The sequence below is a fragment of the Mustela erminea genome, chromosome 12 (genome assembly GCF_009829155.1).
Source record: "Mustela erminea isolate mMusErm1 chromosome 12, mMusErm1.Pri, whole genome shotgun sequence".
NCBI lineage: Eukaryota > Metazoa > Chordata > Mammalia > Carnivora > Mustelidae > Mustela > Mustela erminea.
In genome coordinates, this window is record NC_045625.1 from 36,727,316 (window position 1) to 36,741,547 (window position 14,232).

Consider the following 14,232-nt stretch of genomic DNA (forward strand, 5'->3'; position numbering starts at 1 on the left):
CCTCTGACAGAGACCTAAGTGCAGCTGTAGGCCTCAGAGGCTGGGAGGGCATGGAAGGGCCACTTGTGCTGGTGGTGGAAGGTAACTAAAGGAGAGGATGGGGAAAATCAGGAGCCTAGAAGCTAGGGAGTGACACGAGCAGGGTCATCATGTCCTTAAGAGATCCTTCTCATGGTGGTGAAGAGAGACAGGTTGGATGGTGGCTGTGCGAGGGCAGGAAGGAAGCTGTTGCTGGATGCAGGGGAGATGATGAGGATTGGGCACCAGGGCGTGGAGTCGGGGCAGTTGAGAGGGGCTGGTTGGACCGCCAGAAGTTGGTGGTGCATTGGAGGTAGAGAGGGCAGGAGCGTAGAGAGCAGGGGAATCAAGACAGCTGGTGCTACCAATCACTGCAACAGAGGAAAAGTGGAAGGGTCTGTGGAGGAAAAGATGGTGTGTTCTGGGGGCACCTAGGTGGCTCAGTCAGTTAAGCGTTGACTTTGCTTTCAGCTCAGCTCAGGTCTTGCTCTCAGGGTCCTGAGTTCAGGCCCTGTGTTGGGCTCTGCATTGGGTGTGGAGTCTACTTTAAAAAAAAAAAAAAAAAAAGATAGTGTGTTCTGTTTGGACAGTAGTATGCAAGTCATCTTATTTCGGATTTCCCTAGAATCAGATCCTAAGATGAAGAGTGTGTATGCAAGTAGTTTATTTGTCAGGTGGCAGAAATACCATAAGGAAATGAGAAAGTGCTTGAAAAAGGAAGTTAAGGGGACCAGTAAAGATGGAGTTATCCATTTATCTTCTGGGCAACTGCAGCTTTGCCCTGCAGGGACTCTGAGGGCCCAGGCAGGACATGGACCTGGGAGGTCTCCCCCCTGAGCAGTGAGGGAGATCAGAAGTTTACATACTGCTCATGTAACTCCTGCTCATCCTTGGTTGAAGGAGTCTCCTGGGGTGGGGGTGGGGATGCTTTAATTCCCCTACACTTTTGGCTTGATGCCTCAGCAGGCAATGCAGATTTTAGTGACCAATGAAAGCTCTTAGGCACATAAATGCAGAAGAGGGCGGTAGGTATGGGCCAGGGATCTGCTAGGGCATCGCTGACATTTGCTGTAGATATGTTGGGTTGGGGTCCTCGGGGGACAGTGGGAGTTGATGGCTGTAGTCAGTGGATCTGAGGGTCTGGGGCCTGGGCTGAGGATGAGATGAGAAAGGACATGGAGGGAGTAAGATGGCCAAGAGTAAGAACTCTGGGATGAGAAGAAAAGAGGACCCAGAACTGGGCCCTGAAGATCATCACTTTATAAAGGGTTGATGGAGAGAGATGAGCCACAAAAAGAGATAAGAAGGAGCCAACAGGAAGATAGAGGGAAAAGTGAGTGAATGTGATTCAGAAGAAAGGTTTGGAGAAGTTGGAATGAGGAGCTTCTCAGTGTTGCTGAGGGTCAGCTGGACAGGCACCCACCAACAGAATATTCTGAAAAAAGTTCCATTTCTCTTTTCCTTGAGCCAAAGATTCACGTTTCTCCGGCCTCACCCCATATGGGGGATGCACCCCACTTTCTGAGGGTGGTTTCTTTATTCCCTGGGAGCTGCTGAGGGAAAGAGATACATGAGCAACCTAGGAGCAGGCCCTTTCCCTGTTGTCAGGAGACTGGCATGGACAGCATGAGAAATGTTAGACTGAAGGACTGCTCATGGTCATCCCCAAAACACTTACCCACTGGTGCAGGTAGAGGAGGTGTGAAAATAGTTTTTTTTTTTTTTTTTAAAGATTTTATTTATTTATTTGACAGACAGAGATCACAAGTAGGCAGAGAGGCAGGCAGAGAGAGAGAGGAAGGGAAGCAGGCTCCCTGCTGAGCAGAGAGCCCGATGCGGGGCTCGATCCCAGGACCCCGAGACCATGACCTGAGCCGAATGCAGAGGCTTAACAACTGAGCCACCCAGGCGCCCTGAAAATACGTTTTGATGGGGATATTCCTTTTCACACAGAAGAGCCTTCCTGTGTTTAAACTAGAAAGATAGCAATCATAGCCAAGTGTCTTAGTTGCAAGCCAGGGGTGGAATGACCCCTGTCGGCCAGCTTGAGAAATACGGGACCAACCTACCTGAGTTCTCCCGGGCCCACCACGACATCTGTTGGAAGTGGAACACTCAGCCTAGCCCCATGTCCTTACACACAGAAAAGTGCCATGGAAAAAGCATGAGACCAATTTGACACCCCTCTTTTCTCGATTTGAGTCCTAGAAGTCCTTAGGATGGACAAGGCTGGCCATCATGGCTAGACCTTGGTGACCCTAGGCCGTATTCCTAATGACTTGATTTTTGAAAGGTCATTGGAGGGGAATTGGGTTTAGAAGTGATGTCTGTGGTCTGTACCCACAGGACATGCCCACAGCTGCCCCGTTGTGACCAGAGCCCAGACCTTTTACAGTGCTGACCACTCCCAGGGCTCTGCCCGTCAGAGGAGAGCTGGCCATGAATTGGCTGTAGCATTAGTAACAGGTACTTATCTCTCATTACCTTATTTCCTTCTAAAGAGCTGGTCAGAGGAACAAGGGACGTTAATCATGATTGTCTCAGTCACTTTATATTAGTAACAAGAGACTGGGTTTGGCAACATTCAATATCAAATTATTCTTCTAGCCAGCACTCAGAGAATAGGACAGAGTTACCCCTGATTTGTGAGTCATTGAAGCCAAATTATTTAATATTTATCTGAAACATTTACGGTTTTCATGTTTCTATTTCCAGGGGAAACTGATCATAAAAATATCCTATTGAAAGTCCCCTTAACCAGACTGATCCCTGAACTGCTTTCTCCCAGTCCACCTTCCCACCCCCTGGTGTCTGCTCAGACAGGATGGTGAGAGGAGTGCCCACATCAGGAAACAGGATCACCTGCTTTCCTTTAGTAGCATCCTTCGGTTTACTAGACACTGCTGATTCAGTGTCTTTCTGGTTTTAAGCTAAAACAAATCAGAGTGATTTACTGATTTGACATGGACAGTTCCTTGTCCAGTTTTTACATATTTGCATTTGACTGGTCAGGACAGGAACTTCAGAAACCCTGGTGCAGCGCTGCTTCCCCCTCAGCCCTGTTTGCTGAGAAGGAAAGAGCAGCTTGTGGATGAAGATGTCTGGGGGGAAAAAAGACAGGTGGGAGACAGGAGAGGGGCATCTGGGAAGCCAGGAGTTGGGGTGCCTTAAGAGATGTCATGGTATAAGGCTTTGATGCCAGACAGGAGGAGTGTGGGTGGGGCCCAGGCAGGGCTGGAGCTGGAAGGGTCACCCTGCCCCACCCAGCCTGAGCTGGCCTGGCCAGGGGTGTGGGCAGCCTGCCCCTCCTCTCGGGGCCGCTGGGCAGGCCTTGTGCGTGCTGGGGGCTCCAGCCCAGGCGGGCTGGCGAGATGAGAGGAAAAACATGCGGTTTGGTGGGATGGACATGGAAAAACAAGCCAATTAGGAGGAAAACAAACAAACCCTGGGCCAGCGGGGGCACACGCACACACGCACACATGGCCCTGTGTGGGACCCAAGGATGTCCTGCCATAGGCTGCCACAGTCACTTGGGCATTTCAGGAACCCCCAGAAGGGGCAGCTTGGGATGCCTGGGCATCCAGGAATATGTCTGTATGCCCAGAGAATGACCTGACATGCGTAGGAGTTTTTGCTCACACACAGCCTCTAACATGTTCTCATGTGGTGGTCAGTTCATACGTGTGGACACACTTGGAATTCCGGGCACTTTCCCACACCCACAGTTTGAAAAATATGTTCAGGCTTCAGCTTCATCTCACATACAGTATTTCAGGTATGGAGTCGTGCTGTTCCCCGTGTTCAGACATGATGGCGTACTTACACGTATTCTCAGAATGCCTCAGCCCCTAGGCCGGACCCGTCCAGGCGGTCCTGAGATCAAACAGCCCGCCCAGAGTCCCACACAAATGCAGTCTGCAGTCACACACAGCCAATCGCACGGTTACACGCTTGCCCAGGATTTTAGTCACATGCATGAAGCCTCTCAGAGTTACCAGACAGCCTCACAATTGCCATGTCTTAAAAGCAGCTTCTTCCCCATCTTGCAGCCCACTCATAACAGGCCTGATCGTACACTGTCCCACAACCTCACACTTGGTCTCTCACAGCACCCCTACCTCCGCCCACCCGGCCCCTCAGCTGGGCTCCAGCTGCAGCAAGTCACTCCTTTTCTTCCTTTCTTTGTTTTTCTTTCCTCCTTTTCCCTCTGAGAAACCTGGTCCCTGTCAGGAAACCCAAGCCCTTCCCTACTCAGGGCCCAAGGCCAGGCAGGAGTAGCCAGATGAGAGACAGAGCCCTGCCTGGCCCCCTGGTCCCCCATGACCTGCCCAGTCAGAGAGAGGAACTGGTTTGAGGGGGAAGCTGGTCTTATGGGAGAGGATGGTCATGGGGGAATGGAGGGGACTGGTCAGTGGGAGGCTGGCTGGTGGAGGGGGCGGGCCTGTGAGTCCAGTGCCTTGGCCCGCTCTGCCCTCCAGAGAGTCCCAGGCAGCAAGGAGCTGACTCTGCAGCCTTTAGTACCCACCCCACCCCCAGCACCCTTCTCCTTTGAAGCTGGGGGTAAGGGGGGGGGTGGCAGGAGGGGGAGTGGAGGCTTCTCAGCCGACCTCAGAATGTCCTTTTCTCCTGGGGTGGCTGCCAACTCTGGCCTGGCCTGCAGGCCCCCACAAGGCACTTCCTGTGTCCTTGACCATCCCCCACCCCACCCTCCTGCCTCTGTGTCCCTGGGCAGTTAGGGAAGGGATATGAGAGGCACACAGGATGAACATGGAACAGACACAAGATGGACACAGAGCCAGGAAGGCTCCCCAGGGGAGGCAGACAGCAGTGGATAGAATGCAGGTTGCCCCTTGTGGGGGTCTCAGCTGGGCTCTAGCAATCCCTGCAGGCCTGGGGCATAGAGCCACACTTTTGCCCACAGCGTAGTCCACTCTAGCTGCTACATACACCCAAGCTTCCCGGATGCCTCTCTGACCCTCTCATCTCTCCTGCTGCAAAGCCAGATTGGGCCCTGGGGGTTCAGCCCCGATACACATACACTTCCCACACACTGGACATGTACGTGCAATCAGAGTCACAGTCACGTGTACACTGTGGATGAAAGCCCACAGTTCCCCATGTGTCACCATGGCCACTCGACAAGCATAGACATGTACTCCCCCTTTCACAGTCCCTGGCTTATTGAACTGCCCCCCTCCCATTTCCTGTCCACCTGTCAGGCAGAGGGTGGGGCGGCGGGGGAGGGGGACCTAGGAGGGAGGTATCAGTGTCCCTGGAGCCACTGACGGACATTCCTTGCCTGGGTCAGATCACAGAAGCTGCCTCCTTCCAGGAACCTGAGCCGCCTGTCCTCACGCCTTATCCAATGCCTGAGTGTGGGACAGCTGGGCTGAGTGCTCACAGCAGCAAGAAATGTGGTTGGATAGCAGAAAGGACTTCCCAAGTGTGTGTACATGTGGTCATGTAGGTGGGTAGGTAGCCCCATCCTAGGGTTGAGTCCCAGCCCTGGCTTGCTGTGTGACTCTAGGCCGTCTCCATCTCTCTCTGGGACTCCGCACTCTAGATTGCAGGCTGCTGCTACCCTGCTAACCAAGTAAGGGGCTTCCTAAGGGGTCTGTGATGGTGGAGCTGGGAGCTGGGGCTTGGGTGAGGTACGCAGCAAGGGAACAATAGCTTCCTCTCAGTACGCATGTGCACACACATGCAGTCAGTCATACATGGACACACAGTCTGAGCCATGCCCTAGATACTCCTGTGTATGTATCTACATTCCGTTGTGGGTCATTGATGTCACAGAGACACATGTAACACATGTACCCATGCATGTAGACACCTAGCCGCCCAGTGTGGCTGTTCCTGGGGAACCACCGGGCTTGGCCTCATGTTTCTTAATCTCTACTGGGGGAAGCCTGGGATGACTCCTCCAGGGAGTGCACTCTGATTATTCTAGCAACCAGAGGACCCAGTCAGGACACCCCCTCCCCCCACCCTGCAGCCTCCCTTGCAAAGTTTTTCTCTGTGAATGGACACAACGTGTCAGGAGATGTGGGGCTGGGGCCGATTCCCCCAGACATCACCTCCGTCCTGTGATTGATGAGCTGAGGCCCGCAGCCCCCTGTTCCCCGCAGTTCCCGCCTCCATTGAGCAGGTGGGGGGGGCTCCCTCTTCATATAACCCTTGTTTTTCTTTAATTAAACATCTGGCTCTCTGCGGCCTGGGAAGCCTCAGGCCCTCGCTGACAGCCACCCCTCCCCAACCTCTGGCATTGCTGATGGGTTGAACGGGGAGAGCTGGAGTTCTGGGGCCCACCTGTCCCCACACTAGTGCAGGGGACTAGGGGCTCCTGACCATGCTGTGCTCACCCCTCAGTGCCGCCGCGGGAGCCCGTGCTCAGTTGCCGTTCCAACACTTACCCCAAGGGCTTCTACTGCAGCTGGCATCTGCCCACCCCTACCTACATCCCCAACACCTTCAATGTGACTGTGCTGTGAGTAAACTTGCCTGTGACCCCGTTCCACCCCTGACCTCTCACCTCTCCTCCAGCCACCCACCGTGCCCTCAGTCCAGACCCTAGCCCAGCCTTGGGCTTGACCTTCCCCCAACCTTTGCCGCACCTGACCCCTGATGTTGGTAACAGTGTCTGGGCCTCACCCTTCCCCAGGCACGGCTCCAAAATCATGGTCTGTGAGAAGGACCCAGCCCTCAAGAACCGCTGCCACATCCGCTACATGCACCTGTTCTCCACCATCAAGTACAAGGTCTCGATAAGTGTCAGCAATGCCCTGGGCCACAATGCTACAGCTATCACCTTCGACGAGTTCACCATTGGTGCGTGGGATGGGGTTGGTCCCTGCAGCACACTCCGGTGGGAGTGTGTAAGTGGATGTGTGCCAGAGTTGTGTGTGAGCACCGGGAGGGATGTTCACATGTGTGCATGGTATGTGTGGCCCATACAGACATATGTTCATGGCATGTATAGACCTGTGAACATTGGCGTGAATGTCCTTTACCTGCATGGGCCAAGAGACCTTTCCAGCAGCTCTTCCCATCATCTCTCTGGCTCCCAGAGTATATAGGAGGGGGAGGGGGGCAGGCTGGGCCAGACCCTTGTGCAGCTGCAGCCTCCCCCCCACCCCACGCTAATGGCTTCCTTACGGCTTGTGATGAATGAGGTGTCAGAACAGGAGACAGGACTGGGACAGATACCGCCCTCACCCCACCCCCATCCCCACCAGACCCCTTGCCTGCTCTTACCCCATCCCAGCCAGACCCCTTGCCTGCTGCTGCCCCATCCCAACCAGATCCCTAGCCTTCCCCTACTCCATCCCCACCAGACCCCTTGCCTGCTCTTCCCCTACCCCATCCCAGCCAGACCCCTTGCCTGCTGCTGCCCCATCCCAGCCAGACCCTCATGGCTGGGTCCCCCAGACTGTTTCTACATGAGCTGGGCCCTTAGACTCCCATCATGTTCTCAGCCTACTTCCAACCCATATCTGCCACAATTGTGGACTATCTCTTAACCTTGACCAGCTTCAAGAGCAGTTTCAAGCCCAGGCTCTTCCCGGGGAACAGTGTATCTCAGTTTGGAACTGGAAGACTTGAGGTGAAAAGCCAAGCTTGAGAGGAGTGTATGATGCTGGTGCAGGAGGGGGTGACCCAGGGGACAATGGAGGTAATGCTGGTAATGGTGGAGCCATCATAGAGACACAGTAATTGGGATGCTGGTCATTATTAGCATGGGGTTGGGATGATGGGATGAAATTTGGGATATCGCTATCATGAGCTGGTGACAGTGACTGTACTGACAGTCCTTGGTGGTGACAGGCATGTGAGAGGTGAAAATAATGAGATGGTTGTTAATGGTAGTTGCCAGAACTGACAGCAGAGAAGAGAGGTGGCCACTGTGACAACTAGGATGGTGGTTGGCAATGCGACTGGAGTTGACAAAGTGGGGTCATTCCCAGCAATTAGTGAGATAATGAAGCTGTGTCTCCTTAACAGTGAAGCCTGACCCTCCAGAAAATGTGGTAGCCCGACCAGTACCCAGCAACCCTCGCCGGCTGGAGGTGACTTGGCAGACCCCTTCGACCTGGCCTGACCCTGAGTCCTTTCCTCTCAAGTTCTTTCTGCGCTACCGACCCCTCATCCTGGACCAGTGGCAGCATGTGAGTGTGTGCCCTCCTCACAACCCAAGCACCTGAGTCAGAGCCGCATGGCACGGGAGGGGTCCATACACCAGTATCAGCAGGCTGCTGTTCCAGTGTGAAGACTGGGCGCAGCCAGAGAGACTTTGTTTCCTCGGGGAGAAGGGATCAGTTGGGCCTGGAAGGATGGATGGGACTCAGGAAGGTATCTTGATCTGAAGCCCTAAAGGGTTCCCTGTGATGTCCATGAGTGTGATGGGAACACATCTGTTTTTGGGCTCCCAGGGTAATGGGGAGAAATCCCAGAAGGGAGATGGCAGACAGGACAGGTGGGATTTCCCTTTCCTTAATTCTGGCTCTCAGCCCTGATCAGGCCTCTCCCTCTTAGACTCTGGCCCAGGCCGTGGGCCTGTACTGGACACAAAGGGCATTACATCTCTGTCCTCAAGGATTCACAGGCTCAAGGGTTCAGGGGGTCAAAATCAGGCAGTGGTGTCAAACTTGTTCCATGGTATGGGTTCAGGCCATGACTAGTGTCACGGTCCAAAGTCAGATGTAACTGAGGGGTCCGCTCAAGTTTATAGGTCGGAAGGTATCCCAGGCCAGGAATGGAGCAGTGGTTGAGGGCCGGTCTGGGGTCAGCCTGTGGTCTGGGATGTTACTCAAGCTATAGTCGTTCTGAGGAGCATCCAGGCGTTTGGAGCCGACTTAGCGTTCCCTCTCCTTGGCAGCCCTAGGCCCATAGTGCTGCAGGCTCTCTTTCTGGCCCGTGAGGTCTACTGGCTAGGAGTGGGGCTATGAGGGTGCTCTGTAGGCTAACCCGGGCTGGTACTCAGGGATCAACCCACCCACTGGGCTCCAGTCCCATCTCCTCACGCCCCCCTTCCAGCTACCCTTTAAAGTACGTAATTTGATTCCAGGGTGCCTGTCCGGGTTGTAGGCCTGGCCCCCACAAAGGCTGCTCACATGTTCTCTGACGGAGTCCGGAGTCCCTCCCGCCTGGCCAGCTGCCCGCGCCTAATGCATTGCTAATAACCAGGGTCTAGTTTCACAAGCCCCCCTCCCCTGCTAACGAGCTACAGGCAGCAGCCCCGCGCATCGCAGCGCACACGCCTCGCGGTGGACCTGGCGTGCCGCCCACCACACACACGGGAACATGCACACGTACACGTGGTTCCCAGCAGCAACCATGCTCCATACATGTGTGTGACTAACATGCCAAGAGCACACACTGAAGGACTTCCCCCCATACCGATGTGAGCCGCGCAGAGTATGAGGACTCTGTGGTAAGAGCATGTATGGCCGCTGGCGTGCTTGCCCTGTTCCATAGCTTGTTGGCATTACAGTTGGCTCGATTTATGGCTCTTTTGAACTTGACTTTCACTCTGAATAGAATCTACTCTGCCGGATCCTTTACGTTGGAAAGAAGCAGGTGTATGATCGGGAGCGGGTATAGAGAGGAGAGCAGAAGAAAACATCACTGGATTTCCAGAGGGAAATGAGAGCTGTAGGCCAGGATGAATAGGAATGGGTACCATGAGGTCTGGCAGGGGCTTTCTCAGCATGGACAAGGCAGGGCAAGTACTGGGACCCAGCATGGGTTCCCTGCATCTTTTGCTCTGGCCTGACTCAGCAGGGAGGCTGGAGGGCGAGTGTGACGTGTGCCACGGCAGACTGAAGGGAGGACTCTGAGGCAGATGCCAGCTACTAGAGAATTCCTGCCAAGTGAGGAGCCATTCTCTTAAGGGTGTGGATTAAGGGATCAGTGACAACCTAGCAAGAAGGGCTGGAGGCTAGGGGATATGGCTGCCAGGAAAGCACTGGACTCCTGGGCCACGTTTCTAGCAGTGTATGGTGCCCACCATAAGCCCACCAATGAGGTGCTAATTTGATCTGTTCTCCATAGCTCTCTCTGTGTCTACTCAGCCAGAGGTGATCTTTGGAGGGCTAAATGGTATACGGAACCAGAGGAGGAACTGGGACCCAACTCCAGGGTGGCGAGAGTCTGTGGGGTCCCTCGATCTTCCAGAGCTGGGAGTAGGACTGACTGAGCCCAGGTCTGGGCCCTAAATGACTTTCACCCTGACCCTGACCTTTACCAGTGTCTCCTCCTCTAGGCCACAGATGGGAGCGGGAGGGGTCAGGTTATTGGAGGGGCTTCCTTAGACCCATCTTCACACACATGAATACACACACACACACACACACACACACACACACACACATGCATTCTTGTACTCTCAGCCTGTCAGGTGGGTAGCCTAGACCCCAGTGTTCCGGGAAGGGAGATTGGAACAGGGACCAAGAAAGCCCTGAAGCCAGACGTGGCCCAGAGCAGCCCCCTCCTCCGCCCCTGCCGGCTGCCCCTGTTTACGAGGAGGCTTAATGAGGCAGCGGGTGCCGCTGAGATGAACCAGAGCCCAGCCTGGGACTGGGAGGGGCGCCGGACAGGCAGGCCAGCCCGAAGGGTGGGGGAGACCAGCAGAACAGGGCTGGCCCAGGCGGGGGTGGGGTGGTGATGCCTCTAGGAGGAAATGGAGCAGCTGTCCTGCTGTCCCGCAGCTTGGGAACTGCCCCCCTCCTTCTGCCTCAGACAGGGTGATTACCGTACTGTGGCCTTCCCGAGGGAGAAGCCTAGTTGGGGCCAGGCTGGTGGGCGTATGGGGCATCTGGGAAGCCAGGCTCTGAGCTAGAACCCATGATGACGACAGAGCTGGCCGAAGTGTGTTAGGTGCTTCCCATGCGCCTGAGTCCTCACCCTACTCCTGTGAGGTAGGTCAGGAATGCCATTTTATAGATCAGGCCAGCAAGGCATGAGGAGGTTAATTTACTTGGTCACCTGGCTGAGAGGGGACAGAGCTAAAACCTGGACTCAGGCAGCCTAGCTCCCTATCTGTATTTACAACCTTTCTTCTAAGCACATCACCAGCTCCTCTCTTACCCTGTTACTCTTGTCACCTCCAGGCAGAGACTGAGATCAGGGCTCAGGCTGGGCACTGGGAGGGAGCTGGGATGACAGCAGGGTGAGACATTGAGCAAAGTCCTGCTTCTCTTCCCCCGGGGGTGCTCCTGGTCTCCTAAAAGATTTTCTTACTCTCCTTCAGGATCCTCTTCCTTCCCTCGGGGTCTCCTCCCCAAGATTTCTTTACCCGCCTTCGGGAATATTCTCGATACCCTCTTTCTCCCTCCGGGGGCAGCTCTCTTTTCCTCCAGTAGGGGGATTTTCACTCTTTTCTCCCCAGAAGTGTTCTCAGTTCCTCTGGGGGTACCTCACTCTCCTGACCCCCAGGGCTCCCCACCCCCATCCTGTGGTCTGGCTGCAGGTAGAGCTGTCAGATGGCACAACACACACCATCACAGATGCCTATGCTGGGAAGGAGTACATCATCCAGGTGGCGGCCAAGGACAATGAGATTGGGACATGGAGTGACTGGAGCGTGGCCGCTCATGCCACACCCTGGACTGAGGAGCCACGACACCTCACCACTGAGGCCCAGGCCCCGGGTAAGCACCCCCTCGCCCTCATTCCCCCAGGGGGCCTGTGCTATTGCCTGGCTTTATCTCCCACCTTCCAAATCCTCCCAGGACTTAGAGCCTGAGAGCCTCTGCCCCAGGCACTCTGCGGGCTGCCACACTCCTGTCTGTCTGTCCTACCGAAGCTGGTCCTGGTCCTGGTCCTTGCTGTCTGGTCATTCTTGGTAGGGGCCATCAGGTGGAAGGGTCATCTGAGAGCCATGGGGAAGCAAGATCTGCCTGGTGGGTGAGGCAGGACACGTCTGAGAGAGGAAGCAGGGGCTGTCTGATGGGGGAGGCAGTACTTGCCTAACACAGGGAGCAGGAACAGTGTGCTTCTTGAAGCCCCCAGACCTGGGATTGGACTGTAGCCCCGGCCCGGCCCTGAGTTCCCTCCATGTTCCCCAGAGACCACGACCAGCACCACCAGCTCATTGGCACCCCCACCCACCACGAAGATTTGTGACCCTGGGGAGCTGGGCAGCGGCGGAGGACCCTCAGCACCCTTCTTGATCAGTGTCCCTGTAACTCTGGCCCTGGCTGCCGCTGCCGCCACTGCCAACAGTCTTCTGATCTGGTAAGTCAGGTGAGGCTGGGTGGTAGAGGGGAGCCTGAGGGGACCCCCCATCCCACCCTCATCCCTCACAGCCCCCTGCCCTGTCTCCCCAGAGCCCGGCATCCTGTGAGGACATGCCAGCGCACCTGCAGAGGAGCAGGAGGCCGGAGCTGAGCCCGCAGACTCCAGTTTCTATTTTGCACACGGGCAGGAGGACCTTCTGCATTCTCTTCAAACATAATTTGTAGAGACCCCGGCAGGCCCGGGCCTGCCACCCCCTAGCCCTGCCACACCATGTTGGCCCTCCTTGGTCCCTCAGGGGAGGAGGACCCCGCAGCTAACCCACCCACCAAAGACCCCCCACCCCAACCCTGGCCCCTCGGGCTGGACCCTCCAATGCCAGCGACTCCCAGGAGCCCTTGGGGGGGTCTGAGGGGAGCCCCTCACATCCATAATTTCTCCTCCTGCCCTAGCCTCCTGTTTGTCCCAGGGTCTCTGTTGCCACCATCAGATTATAAGCTCCTGACGCTGGGGGGGCCCAGCCATCCCCCTCCCCCCAGCACCCACACTTTTCACTCCCCCACCTGTGCCCGTTTTGTATGACCCTCCCCTTTCCCTGCTCCCACCCCGCAGTATTTAATGCCCTGTCAGTCCCTTCTAGTCTGACTCAATGGTAACTTGCTGTATTTGAATTTTTTATAGATGTATATACAGGGGTGGGAGGGTGGGGGGTTCTCATTAAACGTCACCATTTCATGAGTCCTTGAACCAGACCCATTTGGGGAGGGTATCCTTCTTCCAAGGATCCCTCTTAAGGCCTGGAGGAGGGAAGAAATTCTGCTTAGAGACAACTCTTTCCACAGAGATGGGGACAGGCAGTATTGCCCTCAGACAGGTGTGTCTGGAGGTGGGGGCTTTCTGCTGCTTTGGAGGATAGGGTTTCCTGGAGGCCAGAGGCAGAGTTGTAGGGGATGAGGGGTCCCAGTGAGGCAGGTCCCACGTGGGGATGTCCAGTCAGTCCTGGAGGCTGCTGAATCCTGACAGGGAAAGGCCCGTCAAGGGTCATCTCCGGAGCTGGCCTCCAAGAAAGCCTTGGCTTTACCCATGGGGGCAGAGATACAAGAAGGCGAGAAGGCTGGACTTCATCCTTGGGGTACGGGGGGTGGCCATCCCTGTTATGCAGCTCAGACTTGTCAGGGGCTCTAGCAGTTCAGGCCTGGGGCTCAGCTAGGCTATGAGGCTTGGGGTGCAGAGTATACTGGGCCTGGGCGGCGCGGGAGGCTGCCTGAAGAAGGCCACTTGGAATGCGACTAGGGACTGGACCTGTGCTGCAGGACTGGAAATGTGGGATACAAGATTGACCCCAGGGTTAGATAACAGTTGAGACTCCAGGTGAGTGGGAGAGGAGTAGGCTTTGGTTTTCCAGGGTGCCCAGTCTGAGGTCTAGCTCTATACCCTCCCCACACCCTTCTAGTCCTCAAAATGGGATTCCAAAGCCCCTTCGGTTTCTCCTCAGAGGAGGGGCCTGTGGCTCTGTGCCAGCCCCCTTCTGCCCCTGCTCAGGTCCAGCCCCTTGTAGAAGCCGCTGCAGCTTCTACCATGGTGGGGGGCCACTGCAGCTCCTTAGCTGTGGATGCCTCTGGCCTGGGGGTGGGAGCAAAGGGTTAGACCAGAGCCCCAACCTGGGGAGCCAGGCTCGGCCTTGCTCTGGGTGTCTGGGACGAGAGAGATGAATCAGAGGCACGAATACACGGACATCGGTGCACGGTCCCCACAGCAGGTGCTGAGTGCCACACCTGCAGTAAGCCACTCATCCCATGACCACACACACGCGCATGCGTGCACACACACAGACACACACACACCCCAAGTCAAACCCTTTTCTTCAGACCAGGGTCAGAAAATGGACTTTGCTTGCTGGTCTCATAGGCCTGCATGGGATCATGCTCCCAGGAGGAGGGATCCGTGTTGCCTCACACACTGACGAGTTACCCCTGGATA

At 55.6% G+C, this 14,232-nt stretch overlaps 1 protein-coding gene across 5 annotated transcripts in view; it reads left to right on the plus strand.

Moving 5' to 3' along the window:
* Nucleotides 1–12,963, plus strand: part of CNTFR (ciliary neurotrophic factor receptor) — a 38,321-nt gene extending 25,358 nt beyond the window's left edge. For 3 of the 5 annotated variants that reach the window (XM_032307807.1, XM_032307802.1, XM_032307806.1), the window contains 6 exons: nucleotides 6,388–6,505; nucleotides 6,680–6,846; nucleotides 8,020–8,183; nucleotides 11,486–11,666; nucleotides 12,084–12,252; nucleotides 12,345–12,962. In XM_032307807.1, the coding sequence (XP_032163698.1) occupies nucleotides 6,388–6,505; nucleotides 6,680–6,846; nucleotides 8,020–8,183; nucleotides 11,486–11,666; nucleotides 12,084–12,252; nucleotide 12,345 (800 nt within the window). In that variant the 3' untranslated portion in view covers nucleotides 12,346–12,962. Of the gene's footprint in view, nucleotides 1–6,387; nucleotides 6,506–6,679; nucleotides 6,847–8,019; nucleotides 8,184–11,485; nucleotides 11,667–12,083; nucleotides 12,253–12,344 lie in introns of those variants that run through there. The other 2 variants (XM_032307805.1, XM_032307803.1) reach the window with 2 other exon arrangements.
* Nucleotides 12,964–14,232: the final 1,269 nt, after the last annotated feature.